The sequence below is a fragment of the Coturnix japonica genome, chromosome 7 (genome assembly GCF_001577835.2).
Source record: "Coturnix japonica isolate 7356 chromosome 7, Coturnix japonica 2.1, whole genome shotgun sequence".
NCBI classification, from domain to species: domain Eukaryota; kingdom Metazoa; phylum Chordata; class Aves; order Galliformes; family Phasianidae; genus Coturnix; species Coturnix japonica.
Genome location: NC_029522.1, coordinates 24,433,608 through 24,455,701, shown reverse-complemented (window position 1 = coordinate 24,455,701; position 22,094 = coordinate 24,433,608). Strand labels below are relative to the sequence as shown.

The 22,094-nt window shown below is 56.8% G+C and overlaps 1 protein-coding gene across 3 annotated transcripts in view; it reads left to right on the top strand.

Moving 5' to 3' along the window:
• Positions 1–22,094, top strand: part of LOC107316949 (solute carrier family 23 member 3-like) — a 36,426-nt gene extending 14,332 nt beyond the window's left edge. For all 3 annotated transcript variants that reach the window (XM_032445662.1, XM_032445661.1, XM_032445663.1), the window contains 3 exons: positions 21,005–21,122; positions 21,328–21,431; positions 21,642–22,094. In XM_032445662.1, coding sequence (XP_032301553.1) covers positions 21,005–21,122; positions 21,328–21,431; positions 21,642–21,722 — 303 coding nt within the window. In that variant the 3' untranslated portion in view covers positions 21,723–22,094. The remainder of the gene's footprint in view (positions 1–21,004; positions 21,123–21,327; positions 21,432–21,641) is intronic.

The following is a 22,094-nucleotide window of genomic DNA, read 5'->3' as shown; positions in this document are numbered from 1 at the left end:
GGTCTGGATGGGAGTATTCCTTTCTTGTCAATTGGCCCAGTGCCCCTGTGCTCTGCCATGCAGAGGATAGGCTCCATCCAGCTGTGCACATCTGGACGGGCTGCTGTGCACCCAGGGGCACATCCTGCCCCCCATGCACACGCCCCAGCAAAGCCATAGCATTCCTGAGGCCGCCTGCTCCCTCTCGGCTCAGACCTTTGTGTACTATTTATCTGTGTGAGGAAACAGAGCCATTCATGTATTTCTCTGCCTATTTATACCTCTCCCTTTCCGTATTTAGTGTGTGCGCAGGCAGAGGGGGCAGCGTGCGCCGGGGCGACTGATGTTCTTGGCTCCAGCTCTGGCTGGAATTTCGTCCTGGAATGTCTCCTGAACCACTCTGAAAACACGAATAAATCTCTGTGTGTTGTGTGCATGTGTGTACACAAATATATAGACAACTTATAGACACTGAGCCCTATGGGGGCATTTGTGAGTTTTGCTATTTAAAGACACGAGTAGTTATAGGGCTCTCAGTGAGCCCAACACCTCCGTATCAAAGGGATGCGGGGCGTTTTGCTAGCGGCCTGGTATTTGGGAGATATATGGCCCTTGCCCTGCCCTCTCTGGGGAGCTGAAGCAGTGGCCAGCTCCAGTTCCCTTAGTGCAGGCTGTGGTGCCTTCAGTGTATTAGGGTAAGGGTTTGGGGAAACTTGGGTGTCAAGGGTTTTTGGAGGGGCAGGCGTTGTCTCCCCACTGTGATGCTCATAGCTGCCTGGGAAAGATGAGGATGTGCAGGGCGCAAAACAGGCATTGGGTACCAGGTCCTGGTGGGTGCTTGTCTGGGCATCTTCTTGGGAAGCTCTGCAAAGTCTGGTGCTGGCAGCTGCCTGGAAAAGGCAATTAAAAGGCGAAGAAGGACAAAATAAAAACTAGGTGTCAGAAATTGGGTACCATTCCTTAAGTGGGATGCTGAGGGCATCTCCTGGGGATGTGTTGGTGACTGCCTTGCTGGGGATGCTGGGTGAAGAGGGCTTCCCACCCTGGGGGGGCAATGGAAAGGATGCTGAGGCTGAGCTGGCACTCATGGCACAGTGAGAGAAGGGGCACGGCAAAGCCTGGTGATGTGGGAGCGGACACACATTTCAGCCCAGCTCAGGGCAACGCCAGCTTTTTTGTGACCCGGGTGCTGAAAAGGCTGATATTTTGGGCTCAAAATGCCCACGTTTGGTCTCTGGCCAAAGAAGATGTGTTTGTGGGTGGGGGAAATTGGAGCAAATTCCTGCCGTGAGCACAGCACGTGTGTGCGCGCGTGCGGGTGTGTGTAGAGGGGAAATACAGTTTTCCTTTTTAAAAAAGCACCACTTATTTTTATACAGAACTCCAGAAGGACTGAATGTGGAAACTTGGCCTGTCAGCAGCTGTCACAGGGGAGCGGGTCCCTGCCTGAGTTTGGGGGGAAACCACAGCTGGGTGTTAATGGGACTGTTAATGAATTAATGTTGGCTGCCGTGTGCTAGGGGGGAGCGCACAGCCCTTCCTGGTACACGTGCTGCAGGCCGGCTATGGCTCATGCATAGGATGGCTGCGCTTTTCCAGAGAGCCCCAGCTCTGAAGCCGCTTGCTCGGCCAGGTGGGGCTCTCCTCGTGCACCTTAGCTCCTTTGGTGCTCTGGATTGTGGAACTGCCTGCAGCAGCGCTGCCTGTCTGCAGCCAGATGTGGGATTAATTCTCTTACTGTCTCCCCTGAAGTGTGGAGCGGTGCTCACGTAGATGTAGCAGCACAGCTTCAGCTGAATGTGGTGGGCTCATGATGTTCGCAGCATGTTCTCCCAACTTGGTGGAGATGGCTCTGGAGGAGCCATGACCAAAATGCAGGGGCTGCAGTGGAGCTTAAGAAGTAGCCTCGTAACCTGGTTGGACTAGAAAAGGGGAAAAAACAGACAGGACCTGTGAAAGAAGGAGCAAATTCTTTTCCATGGAGATCTTTGCTTTTTTCCATGGACATCTCCACTCTTCACTGTGGACATTTTCTTTCTTCTCTATGGATGTTTCCTGCTGCTTCTGACTTCAGGCTCTGCGGGTGACATCTCAGCCACGGAGAAGCCCCTGGCATCTCCTGAGGATTCCACCTCTGATACCAGTTAGCAATTGAGAGTGTGAGTCAAGAGGAAGAGTGAATGGGAGTAATTACGATATCAAGGAAGGGCTGGCCATGGTGAGGAAGGAAAGACCACACCAAGGAAGATGGCCATGCTGAGGAAGTAATGACTGTGCTAAAGTAGGGATGACCATGCCCAGTAAGGAATGGTAGGGATCTGTAAGGACTGCCAACTGAGGACGCTGCTATGGATGAAGACTCGAAGTTGAGACTGAATTTGTGGGCCTTGCTGGGAGGAAGGCTGGAGGAGCCCAAGCACAAATATGGATGGGCTCTGCCTGCCCCATGCTTGGAGAGTGGCCCCAGAGGATCCCAAAGCCCAGCCTGCAGGGGCTCTGAGGCTCCTCTGTGCTTGGCCACAGGCTCCCAGGGCCTGGCCTGGCTTTTGTGGGGCTCAGAGCCCTTCCCAAGCCCATCCCAGACAGACGGATATCCCAAAACCCACTGGCCACAGAGCCAGTCCCAGGGGCCCCTGCTCTTGGTCCCTCTATGTGAATGGGGTGGTGTGCGTGTGCCCAGACTGTCCTCTTCTGTGACTGTATGGTACACACGGCTAAATATATGTCTGTGCAGATACAGGAACTCAGAGGGACCGAGTGATGCTCCCTTTCTATACCTCTTTTCATGGGGAGAGCTAATGAGATTCATGTCATTAAAGGGCTGATGTTTTGTGGGATGGGAGCCTTTTAAACGGGATGTGTCCTGACTTAGTCATGGCAAATATTTACCAAAAAAAAAAAAAAAAAAGAGGAAAGAAAGGGGAAAAAAAAGGGACATACCGTATAAAATTAGAGTTCTGAAAATAGTATTTAGAGCAAGTAAGAGAGAGAGGAACCTCAACCAGAAAATACAGCCCAGTCTGTTCAGGAGTCAGGGGAAAAAAAGAGAGAAGAGAGGGAAAAAAAAAAGAAGCCAGAGATAAAACGAGAGAAACCTCGGCAGTAAAAACAGCATCTTGGTAAATAGACTATTAAAAAAATTCTGACCTGCTTTATGGCTTTCTTGGCTGCCGTTCAGCTGCGCTGCCCTGCCGGCACGGAGAGAAGGTAGCGGGGCCGGCGTCTGTGTGGATGCTCAGAGCCCTGGGACGCGGCTCCCCCCGCGAGCAGCCACGGGGCGTTAAATTTAGCCACATAATGATGGCCCTGACGAGGCAGCCTTTTGTAGCCACGCTGTAATTACTGCCTGGCTTATAAATTTTATTTTTCTTATTATGTTTCCTCCTCCTCCTCCGCTGGGGAAGGGGAAGGGGGGCTCCCGCACCCCCATCCAACCCACAGCTCTCTGGGGAGTGGGGGTACGGTTGCAAGGGATGAAGGGATGGCTGCTGAGCCCCGCGCTGCTCCCTGCATGGGCAGGGGGCTCACCCCACCTTTGGGCTGGGGACAGTGGTGAGCTAAGCAGGGTCTCCATGGCACAGAGCATGGTGTCCTGGCCTCTCTGAGCCTCAGCACTAGGACTGGGAGAGGTGGAAAGGGCCAAGGCTGGCTCTGTCCCCATCATCCTACGGCCACAGCGCTGGGATGGGGCAGGGGGACAGAGCTGGTGCACATAGGGGACAGTTTCAGACCAGGCAAGAACGTGCCAGAAAAGGTCTGGTTCCTCTCTTGTTTTCCCAAAACAAAGGAAGCAGCCTTGCATTGCTGGAAGTCGCGTGCTCAGGCTGTGCTGCCTTGTTATCATCCGATAACCCGACGACCCAGGAGCTGCCCTGCTCCTCACCCGCCGGGATCGCACTACGGGATGCGAACAGCTTCCGCATTAGCTGCCCTTTGCAGGGATCTGCTTTCCGCTCTCTGGGCGGGGGGGTGAGCAGGGCTGACTGTGTGACAGCTCCAGTGCCGAGCAGTGCAGGTAAGGATGGAGGGCAGCACTTGTGAAAGGGCAGAAAGGATACAGGTGCCCTGGTGTGCACGGGTGTTGCTGTCCCACAGGAGATTTGGGATTCTTCTGCGTCTTGCTTTGTCTTTTGCATCTTCACTGTTATCAGGGCAGGTTGGTGCTGTAAGGAAAAGGCAGTCAGAACTCTGTGACCAGATGGGGCTGCTGGGTATGGTGGGCAGCATGTGGGGTCCCTGGGAACGTGGTGATGTGTTTGGAGCTGGCAGCAGCACTGACACTGCCCACTCTCCTTTTCATCTCTGCCTCTTCACCCTAGAAATGCAGCAGTGCTGAGGCATCGTGGGGACCCCAGTGGAGCTGGTGGTTGGGGTGACATGTCCATCACAATGGATAGATGTCTGGGGAAGAGTGTCCCTGGCACAACAGTGCATGCGGGACCTGTTCCACGAGCTGTGCTCAGGAGACCACCTCCTCCCAGAGCAGCCACTTTCTCATTCCCCACGCTATAAGGGCTCTGTTCAGAGCCAGGATGACCCTAGGCAACCTCCATCCCTCACTCAAGTGCCCGTTTCAGGGCAGGTGGAACAATACTAAATCAACTCCTTTGAAGCCTCCCGGCCCACAGCCCCACAGACGTGCTGCTCTCCCTTTCCCCCATCAGCTGTGGGCACACCGGGGGCTTGGCGCAGGGATTCAGCACCAAGGTGGTCGTGGGAGCCCTTGGGGCTGCGGGATGGCTTGGGAGCCCGCCTGGGGACCGGGAGACAAAGTGCCCTTTCAGCCCTGGAAAGATGCGCATGTGTGTGTGTGTGTGCATGGAGGTGAATGCCCTCAGCCCTGGGAAGTAGAGAGCAGAGAGCTGGCTGTGTGCAGCCCATGGAGCAGCACGTGTGCCGCTGCCGCGTGTGCAGGAGGCTCACGCCTTTCCATCCCGGTGGATTTATGTACGTCATACGTGCGCCTTACTCATCAGGGTGTTTTTCTTTCCTTGTTCTTGGGTCTTCCCCCCTCCCACCCCCGCGATGCATCTATAATTCTTATAGTTTTTATTCCTTTATTTTTATTTTGTAAATCACCGGTTTTGGAAAATCCTTAGGAAAATAAACAGTATTTTTAGAGCGTGTCTGCCAGGCTGCTGATCCCGCCTGCCCTGCTCATCGCTTACTCACTATTTGTTTAAACTTCCATGCTCCCCCACTGCTGCGTCTCGGTGATGGGGCACGGGAGCAGTGGGCACGCGCGGGGCTGAGTGGCATGGCGGAGTTGTAAATGAGCAGAAGGCAGCTCCAATCTGGCCTTTATTGAGGTCTGGGCTTGGGTAGCACTGGAGCAGCCTGCCCTGTAATCAGCCAGCCACCAGAGCTGGCCGGCCTTGTAATAAAGCAGCTCTATATTTATTTGTTCTGTTTATACCCTGCTCTGTAATAAGTCGGGAGTCCTCCCCAACCCCTTTTTCGTTGGGTCTCCGAAGGGATCTGCCATCCCGCACTCAGTGCACGCTTCGGCCTGGCTCCTGAAGCTGGAGCAGCTGTGACACATCTGGGCAGAGCTCAGCCATGCACCTCTCCCTCCATGTGCCCACCACCATCCCGTTGTCTGCATCTCAGCCCTGTCTCCCTGCTCACCCCTTGCCTTTTCCAGAGCCCCTTCCCCCCGCTCTTTTGCTTCCCCCCTTTCAGCCCTGGGTCTTTTTAAAATCCGTTCATTAAAGGCAGCTCAGTCGCCCTTCTGCCGGCGAGGCTGGAACACTGACAGTCTGTTTGCCTGCCTGTCTGTAATTAAACTCAATCTCGGGGTGAATACAACAATGTGACTGCACAGAATAATTCCTGGAGATCCTGACGCCGAGGAGGAGTGTGGCCTGTGAGCAGCCCATTCACGCCTGGATTGCTATAAATACTTTACTATGTGGCACTAAGAAAACTTCAAGCCCTACCCCCCCTCAACCCCCATCCCCCCTTTTTTTTTATTAGTGCTACATAATATAGGAATTGTGTGACTTGAAGGTTCCTCCTGTGCCTGCCTGGGTTCACAGGCCTGGGTGTGACCTCACACTGCACTGGCTGAGTTCAGGAGCCTGCTGCCATGCCCAGGAACCTCTGCATTGTCCCCAAGCTGTGCCAGGGGGCTGCAGGTGACCCTGTGCACCCTCTGCTCCCTGGACAGCATCCCTGGGCTGGTTGGTGGAGCGCCACATCTACAGATGCAGTGTGCAGGTGCATTGCAGATGTGCACATCCAAGGCTGCTGGAGAGGTAGGGGACAAGGGACAGGGATGCAGACAGCCGTGCCACCCTGCTGCTGGCCCAGGCAATGGGCTGCTGGAATTGATGCCAGGCTATCTCTGCATTTGAGTGGCCAAGTGTAATGTTGGCCCAGTGCCGGTGCTTTGGGGACAGCGGTGTGTGACAAGGCACACGCAAGCAGATGGCGCCCTGTCACCAGCTGCAGAAGGCTGGTGGCCCTCAGCTCCCAGCTGTGTGCAGCTCTGCAGCATGGCACTGCAGCTCTGCATCCCAACACCACCAAGCTGCATCCCAAAAACGTCGGCACTGCGGTTCTGTGTCCTGGCTTTGCACCTCTGCACTGCAGCCCTGCAGCCTTGGCACTGCCCACGCTGCCTCTCTGCATCCTTAGCTTTGCATTTCTGCATCGCCCTGGTGCGGCCCTCGCAAAGGGATGCTCTCAAGTAGCAGGGCTGTGCCTTGCAGAGGCACTTTGTCCCCTTAGTGAGAGCCACGTGGCAGCTGCCACGCAGCAGGGCTGTGGGGTGGAGTGACCAGCGGGCTTCCCCCCGGTCTCTGAGCACAGAGCCATGCTGTTGGCAGCCAGGACACAGCCTCTGCCCTACCAGGTGTGGGTCTGGAACTGGGACGTGCCTGGGTCTGCTTCCTGTCCTGGGTTTCCCTGCTGCACAGGGGTTCTGAGGGCACACAGGTCCCTCTATGCTCAGCTCTCTTGTGTGAGTCAGAGTGATTAAGCCCTGAATTTGGGGGTTCTCAGCCCATTTTTTTGCTTTAGGAAGGCAATGAGGATTGGACGGGTTTCCATGGGAGCTGTGGAGGGCTGGGCTTGGGGTCCAGCTGCCAGTCTCTGCAAGGGCAAGGGAACCAACTGGGTTCTGTCCAGTGTGGTGCAAGGAGCAAACAGCAGCCTGCCATGGCTCAGCTACTCTTGTGACGTATTGCTTAATCCTTGGCAGGGATTTGCCTATTTATGTATGATTTTGCTGCAAAGCATGTTGATATTCGGTGTTTTCATATAAACCTCAGCTCTTGAAGTCCTGGGATTGTAGGAAAAGGCAAAGCTGTTGCAGAGTCATAAGGTCTCACCTGGCTCGTGGCAGGTTCATACAGTGGGATGCTGAAGGTAGTAAGGCTCTGCTCACTGAGGTGGACATGAAGACCAACAGGCAAGCAGAGATACCCCAAGAGTTCCCTGTGTTGTGGGTGCACTTCTCCATCTCTGCATGTTTGGGGTTGCACATGTGCTTTGCATTTGGTGCAGACGTTCTCGGAGTAAAAATAGAAGTTGCTTGCTCTGAAATGGTACCGTGCTGTCTTCTCATGCCCACGCTTCCCCTTGGGGATGGAACCTAGGGGCTCCTGCATCCTCAGGGCTGCTGTCAAACCCATTGGGGTTTGCGGTCTGTGAGTTTATGCACCCCAGGGCTGTTAGGGCATTTCTTTTTCCTAGTGGGGACTGGTGGTTATCTTCCCACTGTCCCTACACCTCTCCTCTGTCCTCAGATCCCTCACTTAAGGCTTATGATGGCTCTCAGACATTGATAACTCTGAGGGGCTGCTGCTGTTTGGGATGTTTAGGTGATCCCATTGCTCTGGAGTCAAATAAATCCTGCATTCCCCATGCACAGGCCACAGCTTCTGTGCTTTGGAGCCGCAGTGCCACGCACTCTGGGGTGAACAGCATAGGGCAGAGCAGAGCTGCACAGGGACAGTGAGGTGACTGGATCTGGAGTTACTTGTGCTGCTATCGGCCTGATTTTGCCAGGTGTATGCTGGACATAAGCCATGGGATGGCTGTAGGCATTGCTATGCATCTTCCTTCAGCAGATGCCATGACCCCCTGCTCCATGCAGTGAGGGGCTGTGGTGTCAGAGCAAGGGATGCCAAACCTGCTGCAGGGCTCTGTCCCCGTGCTGCCCCATGGTGAGGTCTCTGTGTCCCGTGGTGCCGATGGCTGGAGCCGTGGTGCCCGTGCCCCAGCTATATGGAGTGCAGTCCTGTCTGCGCAGCTCCTGGAGCTGCTGCCCTCCTGCCTCTTTCTGGTGCATGTTTATGGCTCAGAGGGAGCCGTTCTGCCCCAATTCCCCATGTGCTCCTAATTTCATATGTCCATATATATCCACGCAGCATTTGATACAGGTTTTATGGGCATTTCCATACATTTTACAGACACAGCCATTACAGAGACAGGTTTCACCTGAGAAACCTCAGGGGAGCAAAGCACTGAATCGCCTTAGTCTTGGCCTCAGAACAAGGCTCTCTTCTCTCTCTTGCCAGAACTGCCGCTATCAGCTCTGCAGAGTGCTTGGGGACGGTGAGGGGCTGCCAAAGTTCTGCCCCGAGAGCTGTGACATGGTCCCTCCTTCCACCCTGCTCCTTGCAGGGCTCTGCTCTGAGCTGTGCAGTTGGGGGCTGCCCTCCCTTGTTACCCTCTGCTCAGTCCCACATGCAGGGGTAAGCATGAACAGTACCTGGCCCCGATTTGGGCTCCTGATTCCCCCATCTTCACATCATGCTGACGATGGACCAAGGAATTTTTGACCATGTATCAGTGGTCCCATTTGCAGGGGAAACGCCTGCTCCCACTTAAGGCTGCCTCTGTGTGATGCCATGGGGACCGGTCCTCATTGTCCCATCATCCCCAGCATGGCCTCAGCTATTCATAGCATCTCCCCTCACCCCTTTCAAAGGCTGCTTGGAGCCTGGGGTCCATCCCACTCTGTTTTCTTGAGCAGGTCCCAAAAGCAGGAACCATTTGTGGCTTCCCCGGCTGGCGCGTCTCTGCTTGGCCTCCAGTGGGTGTTATTTTCTGTGCTGTTTACTGTTCTTCTGTGGGCTGTCAGGTTTCCGCACTGGGGAAAGGCTTGTAAATGGAGTGGGGGGGCGGCGGGTCTGCACGGAGGGGCTATGGGCAGGGGGGGGCTGGAGGAGCACAGACATGGCCTTTATCACAGCCTAGGGGATGTGTGGCTCATAAATCCGACCCAGGCAGATAGGGGATAAATCATCCCTGCTTGGGCATTGGTGGTTACCCATGGTTAGAAATTAACTTTGTGTTGGATGGGTCCCAGGCTGTGGGATGGGATGGGAAGGCTGCTCTGGGCAGTGTGCCTCCCGCCCAGCCCCGGGGCCAGGCTGCAGCCGGAGAGCGGGTGCCCAGTGCCTGCCCCGGCCGGCAGGGCCATTGGGTGCAATTAAACTGTGAGCAGATGAAGCAAGCGGATGCTGCGGCCAAATCTGCACTGCAGGCAATGCCCTGGCACCTGCGGCAAGCTGGCTGTGCTCTGACGCTCTGATGTTTGGCTGTGGCTGCTGTACCAAGCTCAGGGAATGGGGAGGCACTGTGCGGGAAGATGGGGGCTTGAGGGGCAAGGTGGGGAGGGATGTGCTTACTATGAGGTTTCTCTTCCCGTGCAGCTGCCAGCCAGGGCTGGGCAAAGCTGTGGCTTTGCAGGCCATGCGCTGTGTGGATGTGCAATCTCTGGTCCTTGTGTATCTGCAGGTGGGAGGATGCAGCAAAGCCTACAGCCCCCAGTTCCTCATCTTCTTCCTATTCTCTGTCCCCGGCTCTCCCTTGAGCATCCCCAAACCCTGCCCCATACAGTGTCAGTGCAACCCAGGGTGCTTTAACCCCTGTGCCTGCAGCAGTCCCCAAAGGATATCTCCCATCCTTCTGCTCAGTGCCCACAGCTGGGACCCTGCCATCCCTGGTTCCCACTGTGCCCAACGATGGGGCTGGGCAGTGGGGATGCCCCTTCCAGCTCCCAGTGCTGGACTCACTCCTGGCCTGCTCTCTAATAGCTCTCCAGCTTTCCTTTCTAACGAGGCTCTAATTGGAAGCCGGTTGTACTTCCCTTCCCCTCTCCTCAGAGCTCTCCGGTCCCAGTGCTGCAGGGCGATTAAGCTGAGGTTTTGGGTTTTTTTAATATGGCAGAATTATTTTGGAAGGGCCAGGATGGTTACATGACGGGCTTCTTGAAAAACCCCAGGCTTCGCCTTTCAGACGGGGCCTTTTCAAGTGGTTTTGCACAGTACACATCTCTGGGCAGCGACCGTCTCGAACAGTTACTGTTAATTATAGATGCCTCTTTCCCGCTCGCCCATTACTCAAAGGATTTTTGTGTGTTTTAACAGTGTTTTACATCAGCCTGAATAAGACTCTATTCAGTGTTTCCGAGAGCTGGAACTCGGGCATCCCCTGCTGTATGTGCCGTGCTCTCCCCTCCTTCTGCCTCCTGGGACCGGGCACCATCATGCCGGGCTCCTCGGATGTGCAAAGCCCTTGTGTTTGCTAGATGACCAACTGGATGCCCAACCGGAGAACTAGGGGAACCCTCCCCCTATGAGAAGATCTCATCTCTTGTCCTGTGACAACCAAGTTATTCTATGCATCCTTGGGGTCAGACCTTTCCCAGGGTGAGCCCCGCTTTGGAGCAGGGAGGCAACTGTGGGGCACATCGGTGTTGTCCAGGCAGAGCCCCGTGATGGGGGGGACGTCATCTGGGCACCTCCACAACCTTCGTCTCCTGCAGTCCAGCATATAGGGCACTGTGGTCAGGCCCATTTATAAAGCTGGTAAATATATCGGCAGGGTTTGTGTCCCCTCCAAAGGTCAATATTTGTGCAGAGTTTAATTTTAACTTAACAAGCAGTTGTTTGCAGAGGCTGCCCTGTTTGTGAGTGCGTGTATGTGCTTCTCCACCGATCGATGCTCACAGGGTGCAAGCAGTGTGTGTGCGTGCATGCACCCATGTGCCAGGCACTGAGGGCTGGCAGTGGGTACCCGCTCCCCTGAATGCTGCGGGCTGAGGGACACAGGCCAGCACCATGCGGTCCAGAGGACATGGATGCTATGGGGACAGGGTCTGCGGCTGAGGCTATAAATGCAACCCACAGACCTCTGGTGGAGGTGACAGCGGGCAAAATGTGCCCCGTGTGGCTCTGCACAGCAGCACATAGGGACAGCGGCTTCCCAGCCTGTTCTGACCAGTGCCATGTGCTTGCTGCAGCTGCCCCTGCTCTTTCCCTCACTATCCCCTCGTGAGCCCCTGTGGGTTTTGTGGCTCTCACTCATTTTCTGGCAACATGCAGCTCCGAGCTGAGCACATCGGTCAGGCTTTGCTTGGGCTCCCTGTGCTGTCCCCTGGCTGCTCCCACACTCTGAATAATGTCACGGTCCAGCATCACCACCAGACCAGTTTCATCCCTCTCTGGCTACGCTTCCACCTTGCCAAGCAGGGTAAGCTGGCACCGCGGGCACACCTGTGCCTGGCTGAAGGTGGTGGTGATTTTGGAGAGATCCAGAGGCAGATGTCGTGGTACCTTGGTGCTCTGTCTTTCTGGACCTCCAGCCAGAATCCAGTGCCACGGGGCTGGCCACACGTCCCCAGCTGTATCCCAACAGGATAAAGCAGGGTTGGGGGCTGGCATGTGACCCCCTTGGGATACAGGTCATCATGAGTACCTGCAGAGCATCCCTACCTGACTTTGATACTCACTCTCAGCCCATCTCACCTAGGGCGTGGAGAGCATTATCTGCTGGAAAACAGGAGAGCAGCAGTAGACATGGCCAGGGCAGGGATGAGAGCCACAGCTGGGACGAGAGCTGTGCAGCCATGGTCCCTCAAGGCTACCTCATTTAGGGCAGGAGGGGAGCACGTGGCCGGGAGAAGCATGGCTGGGAAGGAGCTGCTGGGTCTCCGTGTTTTGCAGCCTGCCTTTGTGGGCAATGAGGTTTGGTTTCCTCCTTTCTGCTCTTTTCCTCTTTCTCTCCAGACCCCGGGGCTGCTGACCTCAAAGGGAAAGCGGGCTGCAAGGGACAGCATTGGGGCTGGGCAGGGGTAAACACGGGGCTGAGGCTGGCCAGGCAGTGGGTGACGGGGTGAGGTCATGCTGTGACGTCAGCCCTGTGGCTTTGGGGACAGCCGTGGTTAGGCTGCCTGAGGAGGGGCGGCTGTTTTCCTCCAGCTCTGTCGCTTGATCCCAGTGCCCGTCTAACTTATAAAGTTTAATGGCCAGTTTATGAGGTTCGTGCCATGGGCACCTTGTTGCCAGTTTTAGGTTTTTAATTTGGAAACTTTCCCCTCTGTGGTTGGGGTGGAAGGACTCAGGTCCAATAGGGGCCGGTAATTGGGATGTGCGGGTGCTGAGGAGATGGTCCAGAGGACTCTTTTCCCATCACTGGTGTCAGTGGGACATGTGCAGCATGAGAGGTGAGCTGCAGGAGCTCCGTGCCCCCAGTGCCCACGCACTCATGGAATACATTCAGCAACCTGCTCCTGGTTGGTGCTGGGGGCACACAATGCCGCAGGAGCATCCTTACCCCACAGCCCTTGGGAGATGCTAGAAGTCCCCGTGCCCCCCTCCAAGCCCATCTCTGTGTTCTTTTGCTGCATGCAGGTGGCCAGAGCAAGGCAGCAGCCCCACTGTGCAGGCTGTAAAGCCATGCCATGAGCATCCCAGCTCCCAGCTGGGTCTGGAGCAGTTCTGGCCGGGGCCGCTGGGAGCTACAAGGCAGAGCAGGCAAAGAGTGTGCACCTTGCGGGTTGAACTCCCTTTGGGTGGGCACCCGGAGCACTGTCTATAAATAACATGCGGAGCAGTGCTCTGGAGGAGCAGAGGAGTGGCCTTGGTTTACCAGCATGTTCCTACCATGGCTTTCAAGTGGTTCCCCTGTGTGTCCCTGCCAGCTGCTGGCACATCTGCACCCCGGGGGCCGTGGGGTGTGCCGGCAGAAGGTGGGCAGCACTCAGCCCCAGCTCACCCGCTGCGGTGCCACGTGGGCACGGAGCTGGTGACGGAGCCCCAGAGCAGCCCTGCCTTTGCCAGGCCTGTAATTGATTCCTGTTCTCTTGCTTGGGCCATAGATGTGCTGGCATTCTCTGAAGAGACATGTTTTTTGAATTTTGAGGTGGTCGGAGAGGCTCTCATCCTCAGCTTCTGGAGGCAGGGGGCTTGAGGGGACCTTGGCCACACTGTTTGGGGCTGCTGACAAATAATCCTACACTGAACCAAAAGGAAGTAGAAAAACAGAATGGAAATGGCAAGGCTTTTAAAAAGGGGTGGGCAAACCCATCAGTGCAAGGCATTTCTGCATGGAGCAGTCAAGGGCTGGAGATGGGGTTGTAAGCAGAGTGCACAGAGCCTTAGAACAGCAGGCACCAGGGTGGACGAATGGAGAAGCAGGAGGAAACGTCCGTGCAGCAGGAGGAAGAGAGGCTGGCAGCACTCCAGGCATGCTGCCGGGCTGGGTGTGATTTCCTCTTCGCCATGCATGAAGAGCTGGCCAGCATCCGTACTCTGGGTGAGCATAGGGCAGAGCAATTCTGCTGTCACGGAGCTGAGAATTTGGGTCACCTAGTCTTTGACAGCATGGCAGCCCTGAGAGCTGTGGGAAATGGCTGGGAGCATCCTGCACCCTGCCCCAGCCCTGTAGGAGCTGTTCAGCTTCCGAAGCTAAACCTCACGGGGCAGAGATAGATGGGGATGTGGTCCCTCTGTGTCCCTGCAGCCCTGCTAGGACCCCATCTCTCTCTCAAGAAGGGACAACTCCTGACAGGGTGTTTTATTTGCAGCAGGTGCCTGAAATCAAACCCACTGCCCTGCTCTCCCTCCCCTCACCGGGGGATGAACCCGGGTGGGGGCACGGCTCTGCAGGGTCAGACTCATATGGGTTCCCCCTGGCCGGGGTTGTCCCCATGTGACACCAATGAGCTGCTCTTGCTGTGGGCAACAAGCGCGTAATGCCTGATTTCACAGCTCCAGTGTGCCGAGCTTGCTTGTGGCAATGATCTTTTCTGGTCAACCCCGACCCGCAGCCCAAGGACACTTGTCACCTACTGAGATGGGTACCATGATGGCCTCAGCCAGCCCTCTCTGCAACTGTTCTCTCCCAGTGCCACTTCCTGCTCATCCCCCTGCACCCTGCGCTGCTGGCTGAGCTCATTTAGCTCTGACCAGGCTTACAGCATGGAATGCAGAGCTGCCGCTGGCTGTCCTCCAGCCTAAACATCCCCACCCCATGGTGCGACACGAGCTGATAATGTGGCAGGTATCTCGTGCCCAGCCCGCGACCTACAGGCACACGGCCTTGGAGGCTGTCACTTATCTCCTCCATGCGCGCACGCTGTCTCTCGTCCTCGAGCAATATTCTCAGCGCCTCTGGTTTTTGCTCTGGGCCAAACCCACATGCACATTGCCCGAGACCGACTCCGAACAGGCTCCTTTGATGAGCAGGGCTTAAATATATATTTGGCATTCCAGCGGCAGCGTGCCGAGCGCAGCTCAGGGTGTGAAAGTGTTTGCTTGACAAACGCCGGAGGCTCTCGCCTCTCTGCTGGCCCTGGGGACTCACAGGAGAGAAATGTCAAGGAATTTTTCACCTCTGTTTTGTTTGATGTTTTTATTTTGTTTTCCTTCTGAGGGTGAGTTTGTAATGCTGGTGATTGGCAGCCCCAAAGCCTGAGCCCCTCTCCTTCCCTATGACAGGGATGGGGTTGGGATCTCCATCCCATGCAGCAAGTGGTCTGCAGTGCTGGGGTGCGGATCCAGGAAGGTTCTGTATGGGGAGGATGAAGAAGGCAGAGCATCCTCTGCTGTCCAGGTGTTACAGCCTGCACTCCAACTGTAAATGGGGAGGGGGTCCCATGGTTACCAGTTTGGTTTCAGAGCTCATGTTTTCTGTGTGTGCTGGAGCACGTTGAGATCCCAGCCAGCTCTTTGGGAGGGGGTAGGAGACTGAGTCTGTGTGTTCCCAGCTGTCCCTGTTGTAATCCCTCCTGAAAGAGAATCCTCTATTCTGCTTCATCCCTGTTATCTGCCAGCAGTGCAGCCTGGCCCTAAATCATCCCCTGCTCCCAGCCTGATGCATGCTCCCACCATTGGGATGCTGGGGTCTTTGGGGCAAAGATTTGGATAAGGGAGGAAGGCAGAACAGGGGTGAGAGCCTGGGGGACTATGAAGAAGGGGGGTTTTCCCCAGGGTTTGGCTTGGGCTCTCCTAGATTTCCTTCCTTGCCTGCTGAAGAATCACTGGCTTGTCTGGCAGAGTGCAGGCCCATGGATTTCCTGGGCAGTGAGCCCCTTTCATGTGGCCACTCGCAAACTCTCATGACATCACCGGGGGCTGCTCCTCCTGGAGACAAACTCGGTGCTTTTTAGGGCTTTGCCACCCCATGCCCAAGCCTGTGTGTTTTGGCCAGGGGGGGACCCTGGGAACCGCATCCAAGAACGGCTGCTCTGGCACGGAGACGGCACGGGGCCACGGGCAGGGGGAGCGCAGCGCGTCCCCTGCTGAATAAACATGGGCTGGCCGGGCTGGAGGGGGCTTTTCCAGGCTGGACCACACCCCGGGGGGCTATTTTTGCCATGAATGAAGGGGCTGTGTGCTCGCCAGGCAGCCTAGCCTCCTTCCACTGCTGCTGTGCTGAGAGCAAGCCTGACACTCAATCTGCTGCCTGGCCAAGACCCAACATCTGTGCTGAGCAGCTGGGCAGTGCCCGTGGGACACCTGGGCACCACGGGACACCTGGGCACCATAGGGACAGCTGGGCATCACGAGGATACCTGGGTCCTGCCACAGGTGGGCTCTGCTCAGTTGGACAGCTGGGCACTATGGAAAAAACTAGGCACCATGGGGATATCTGGGCATGGGCACAGTTGGGCAATGCCTGCAGGGACACTGGCCACCAGACTCAACTTGTCATCACCCAGAAGGGACATCTGCATCACTAGGGCACTGTTGAAGGGGATGTATACCCCTGCTTTCTCTGGGCAGGGTGGTACCATGCCAGGGATGGTGCTGGCTGCAGGAAATGGGAAACATGGGCTGTCGGCATCAAGGGGAGGTGACAGTGACTCAGTAGTGTGCCAGCAGTGGTGCCAGTGCTTCTGGGGCATGTCAGACCCTGTCCTGCCAACCCACTGTGCCCAGCAAGATGCCAGCGTCAGCCCAGGGATTAGCCCTGCTGTCCCTTCTGCATTTCCTGCTGCAGTTTCGGATGAGGATGGGACAGTGTCCCAGGGGCTGCCCCTCCGGCCGGGTGCGCCCATGCCGAGAAGGAACTGCAAAGCCAACAGGGAGGAACAGCTCAGTCTGGTCCTGAGCGCACCCAGATTTCCCCCAGATCTCTTAATCTCACTTGGCTCAGCCCCAGGCTTCTTCTGCTTGGAGCCTTGGTGGCACAGCTAATCCCCAGTGGGTTCAGGGTCACGCTGGGTGCAACACGCCCCCACTACTCTTGGGCTTTGCTTTTCAAGGGGCTGCTGCTGGCATGGCACAAGCTCTGATTGTCCCCTCCCTGCCCCATGCTCTCACTTCTCAGCCAGCATCACTGCCCTAGGGAAGCCATGAGTGTTTGTTCCCATGAGCTTGTCAGTGCCGGGTGGAGCTGGGGCACAGCATCCCACTCGCCACTGTCCCTTATCGCCATGTGGCACCCATGTGATTCATCAGGTGTGGCTTTGTTTCCGTCACCCCACTTTGCAGGAAGTTTCCTGGCTGGCCCCCTAGGTGCAATAACAAGCCAGGATGAGCTGGCCGACCTTCCTGAGAAACCCTACAATAACAAACCAGCGCTATGCGTCCAGCTTTCCTGGATGGACAATAATAAACCAGCATGAGCTGGCATGCCTTGCAGCGCAACCCTGCAATAATAGAGCTGAGTGATGCATACACCCGACAGCGGCAAGCTGGCATGAGCCACCCAGCTCCCTTGCCAAGAGGGGTCCCCAGGAAAAGCTGGATGCCGAGTTCAAGACTGGCACATGCCCGCAGCCAGCATTGAGCTGGATGTGCCACAGCAGCCCCTTGTCCCTGGTGCAGCTGTACCCATTGCCTCACCGACTCTCCCCTGAATTGGTCCCTGGGAGCTGGAAGAGCAGCAGGAGGGCAGGGCAGGGCAGGACCCCGGCATCCCCGCTGCCGTGCGGCAGCACAATGCGCTGCATGCTGTAATCCAACCCGCGGGAACAGCACAAGGGGAAAAGAAAAGAGTATTGAGCAGAGGGCCGCTGCGGTCACCGGGCTGCATAGACTGCTGGTTGTTAAGCGGGTGCCTCGCTCGCAAAGGCTGCCTTGATGAAGTGTGAGACGGCACTTACGGAGGGACGCGGGCAGGCATTCTCGCTCCATCTTCCGCTCACAGTGCCGCTCTTTATACGCCTGACATTTGCTTGCTGGAAAGGCCTTGAAAGTAGGGGGAAAGGAAAACATCACCCACAGCATGGCCATGAGCATTGCCAGGAGGAGTGCGGGGCTGTGCCAGGCCGTGCCGTGCCGTACCGTGCCAAGCTGTGCCAGGCTGCGCTGCTTGGCTGCCCTGGCTTCGCCGCCTGCTGTTCCCTGGGGTGACCCCATCACCTCTATCACCTTTCTCAGCTCCAAGCTGCCTTCTCCAGCCGGCACAGCTGCTTCCTGCCAGGTGTGTGCGGTGCTGGCTCTGTGCCGGGGAAGCCCTGGCCATCCTACCCTTCCTGCACCGTGCCAGCACCGCTCCTGGCTGTTGCTGCTGCGTGCCTGCATGGGATGAGGTGTTGGGGATGTTGCAGGGTCAGAGCTTGGGCACATCCCTCTGCTGTCCCTATCCTTGATCCCAACCAGAAGGCAGCAGCTTAGATGTGTCCTCCCACAGGTAGGATCCCTTGCTGGTGGCATAGACCTGTGCTCCTCTCTGCACAACCCAGGGTGAATCCCTGAGCTGTTGGCAGCACAAACCCTGCTGTGAAAGTGGCAGCAGCCCAGCCACGAGGCACAGCAATGCCCGAGCCATGAAGCCATTCTCCTGCCCACCACAGGCTGCTTGATAGAGCATCACTATGCTTTTCTATGTCAGCACAGTGCCAGCTGCCATGCTCATCCTGCTCCCAGGCCACTGCTCCATCACGCTGCTTCTGCAGATCTTCTGTTGGGGCCAACCTGGGGAAGCCGTGCTCCCCACCCCCTGGCCCACACCCCTTGGCTCCTGGCCCCTGTAGGAATTATTAAGTGTGCCTCTGTGGAGCATGTGCTGAGGCTGGCCGCGGGAATGTGGGCAGATCTGACATACAAGCCACAGCAGCCAGGCTGTAATTTCCAAACAGGCCCCGTTCGCTCTGTTTTCCAGTTAAAAATATATTAAAAAATAGGAATGTGGGGTTTGTAGCAAGGAATGTTGGTAACCACTTTGAACGTCTGGTGTGATAATGAAAGGGTCAGTCCCCAGCTTTGAGCGCGACCGATTTAGACTCTGGTGCTTGGCATGAGCACGGGGGCCCAGCACCATCCCTCCAGCCTGCAGCCCTGCACCAGGGGATGGTGATGGGTGACGCAGCCAAGGGGACATCTGAAGTCCTATATCTCTTACAGCCCCTTGCAAAAGGAGCGTGGGCAGGGATGGGGGAAGGCAGGGCGGTGGGGATGAATGCTGTGTCTCCCTGTGAGCTGTCCTCGCTGAGCACAGGTGCTGTGTCCCAGCTCCCCCTTCCTTGGCAGCCCCCCCAGCCTGGCTAATCTCGGTGTTCAGGCTGTGCTACTGAGCATCTCGTGCCGGTGCCGCAGCCTTGAGCAGCTCCTGATACTGGAGCATGGTTCTTGGCCTTGCAGGCAGGTAGTCATAACACGGGGCAACCCCCCCTAACAGCTCTCCAGGCACCTCAGTGGGGGAACCTGGCTCTCATAGAGAAAAACAAGGCTCCAGCAGCTGGGGCTGAAGTCAAACTGGGGACAACAAGCCAGCTGCAGTGGGGTTTGGCTCTGTGATGTACTGAAGGCATGGGGCAAATAGGAGATGTCACCCACAGCCACATCTTGTCCCTCAACCAGACCCTCTGGGGACACCTCCCTGTCCCTCACATCCTCCGGGGCCATCAGGTGGCCACTGGCTGGCAGGGCATGCTCTGCTCCCTGCTGAGTCACATCTCTGTGGGGAAACTCTTCCAGCTCCACTCATAAACCCATTGATTTCCCTTCGGGTCGGTGCCCAGCAGCCTCCCATCCCATTCCCATGTGGGCGAGCTGCGGCCACCCGATGGCTCAGAGCTGCCTGCTGACTCCCAGATTCCAGCCCATGCTTGCAGCAGCCCCTTCCCAGAGCCACGGGCAGTGGGTGCCCTGTACCTGTACCCCGTCTGCTCCTATGGATCGCTCGGTGGCAGGGGATAGCAGCAGGGTGCTGGCACTGGCACCAAGTGGCTGTGCAGGGACTCCCCTGCCCCACAGGGGCACTGACCCGCACAGTGCTATCTGGTACACTTTGCTCACTCTGCCGCCGTTCCTGGCTTTCCTGGGAGCTGCTGTTTGCTTTTCTCTGAATTATGACTCCAGCTCGTGCCTTTGATCTAGGCTGTGTCGGCCACCCGATGCCAGCCCCTCTGCTGCCTTTGAAGTGCAGGCAGTCCCCTTCCCAGCACTGGACACCACTTTTGCAGCCTCGGGAGCAATTCTGGCCCTGGGGAGCTGACACATCCAGTGTGAAAGCACCCACCCAGGGATGTCCAAAGCACTCAGCATCCCTCATCCTCCCCTGGATCTTATGCTGGGCCACCGTTGCTCACAGCCCAGAGGTGGCACTGCAGGGTGGTGAGCAGCCCCAAGGATGCTGCAGGGCTTGGACCAGAGCAATGCTGTCTGCTTTGGCAGCGGGCAGGGACACAGATGCCGGCTAAAAAGCAGACCCCTATGGCATGTCTGTCCTGCAGCTACGAAGTCTTCCATGATTTCTTCTCCAGCAGGAGGGCTGAGAGCTGCGGGGAAGCTGCCCTTCAGGACACTAGCCCTGCCCTCCCTTCCCAGCACAGAGTACTGGGGGTTTCTGCCTGCCCTCTCTGCCCTTGGGACGCTGTCCCAGGCTCAGGGCTCTGGCCTTGAGTGGGTCTGAGTGTCCCCATCCCCACCCCGCTTCCCCATCCTGGGGAGGAATCAGCCTTATCTGTTACACTTTGTTCTCCGGCTGTCTGGGTGTGGAGCCGAGCAGAGGTTACTGCTGGACCTTTGACACACACACATCCATGGAGAAACAAACAGCCCCACATGCACCCATAGCTACACTCATCCCACATGCATACACCTGCACATGTGTACATCTGCACATCACTCAGCGCCCTCCTACCCCCCTCACCCCAGCACACAGATGCATTACCCCAGCCTTGCAGCCATGCCTTCTTTTCTGCACCCCTTCATAGCCATTGTACCCTAGGCACCCTGCAAGGTCCCTGCACATGTTGGCACAGCCCTCAGGCTGTGAGCAGCATCCCTCACAGAGCACAGGCACCAGGGGGACTTTGCATTGGCACTAGATATGTTTTATGCTGCATGTGCGGGCATTGCTGCAGGAGGCTGTGGCAAGGCAGGGGCTCCTTGCCCCCACAGTGTGCCCGGGGTCCTGCCATGCCCAAAGCTTATGTACCTTATCAGCATACCTCTGTGCTGCTTCTGCTGGGGAAGCCACAGCCCTTCCCATGTGATCTTATCTTCAGCTGTTCATGAATGACATGCGAGTGGCTGCCCTGACCTCTTCCATCTTTCTCCTAAGGAGAAAGTGGAGCAGGTTGTGCAGCCGTGTGTGTGTGTGTGCCCGTGTGAGCATGTGCACGCACAACTGGGAAGCATCTGCATCCCCACAAGTGGTGGTGCAGCACTAGGGCAGAGCCATGCTGTGGTCCCCGTGGTGAAGGGGGCACACACAGTCCCTTCACTGCTGCCCAGCACAAGGCAGGGTGTCCTGGCAGGAGCTGGCCCATCCTGGAGCCATTCCCAAGCCTGGTGCTGGCAGTGGGGTGACAGTGTCTCTGGCCTCTCCACAGAGCCTGCCCCAAATCTGCAGCGCAGGAGATGGACACGCATTCACCTCTGCTCTGCGGCAGCTCTACATGGAGGTGACGCTGCAGGAGGCCAAGAAGGCTCGGAAAAGGCATCACCCAGGTAAGGAGCTCCTGGCTGGGAGGTGGGGGAATGAGGAATATTCCTGGGTCAAACCTCCTTCCCAGGGGAATGGGAATGAGGACCTGGATGCAGCCCACTCCCCTTTGCTTTGAGCTGAGCTCCCCTTGTTCCCAGTGTGGGTTTGGGTGATGCTCTGTGCTCCCTTAGCTCAACCCCAAATTGTATCTTTCCTTTCTGGCACCAGAGGACATCGAGGACCTGGCGCCTACTGCAGAAACCTCAGGGCACCCCGACCCGGCACCCCAGTCCCCAGCGGACAAAACAGCATCTTTGAGTGAGGAAGCCACGGTGAGCATGGTGCTGGGAACAGCCTGTTCTTGCCAGCAGTGGGATAGGGCTTCATGGACTGGAGGGGGGTTCAAGCCAGCTGCTGCATGGTCTGCTGCCCACAGTGCCCAGCCTTTGTTCTCTGCACTGTGCAGCCCAGCCCTGTGCCCCACCAGTGTGGGCTGGGGGGCTTGGCTTGGTTGGCTGACATTGCCTCCCCTTTGCTCACAGCCGACCTCCTCCCCGGTGCAGAAGCCCCGGCTACCCATGGCCAAGGCCAAGCCGAAGAAGGCAAAAGGGCTCTTCAGCTGAAAGTCTGCTGCTGCCGTCCTGAGGGTCTCTGCTCCTGCAGCACCTGTGAGAGGCTGTGTGGATCACCACATGTCCTCTGTCTCATCTACATCTCCCCGTGGATCCTTCTGGGGTCATTCCCCACTGCTGGGGAGATGGGGTTTCTTGTCTGCCTGCTGATATCTCAGGGAACCCTTTGGTGCTTCTGCCCAGATGCAGATCCCAGGCTGACTGTGTGGAGCTCCTACTAGACTTGGGGGTAGTAGGAGGGATGCTGCCACGTGGGTGCCAAAGGCAGATGCTGCAGGACTCTGGTGGGGTTTGGCTTTGGGTGGAAGACAGTGCATCCTGCCCTTATGTCAGCTTGCAATAAAGAGCTGTGTCTGGGTGACA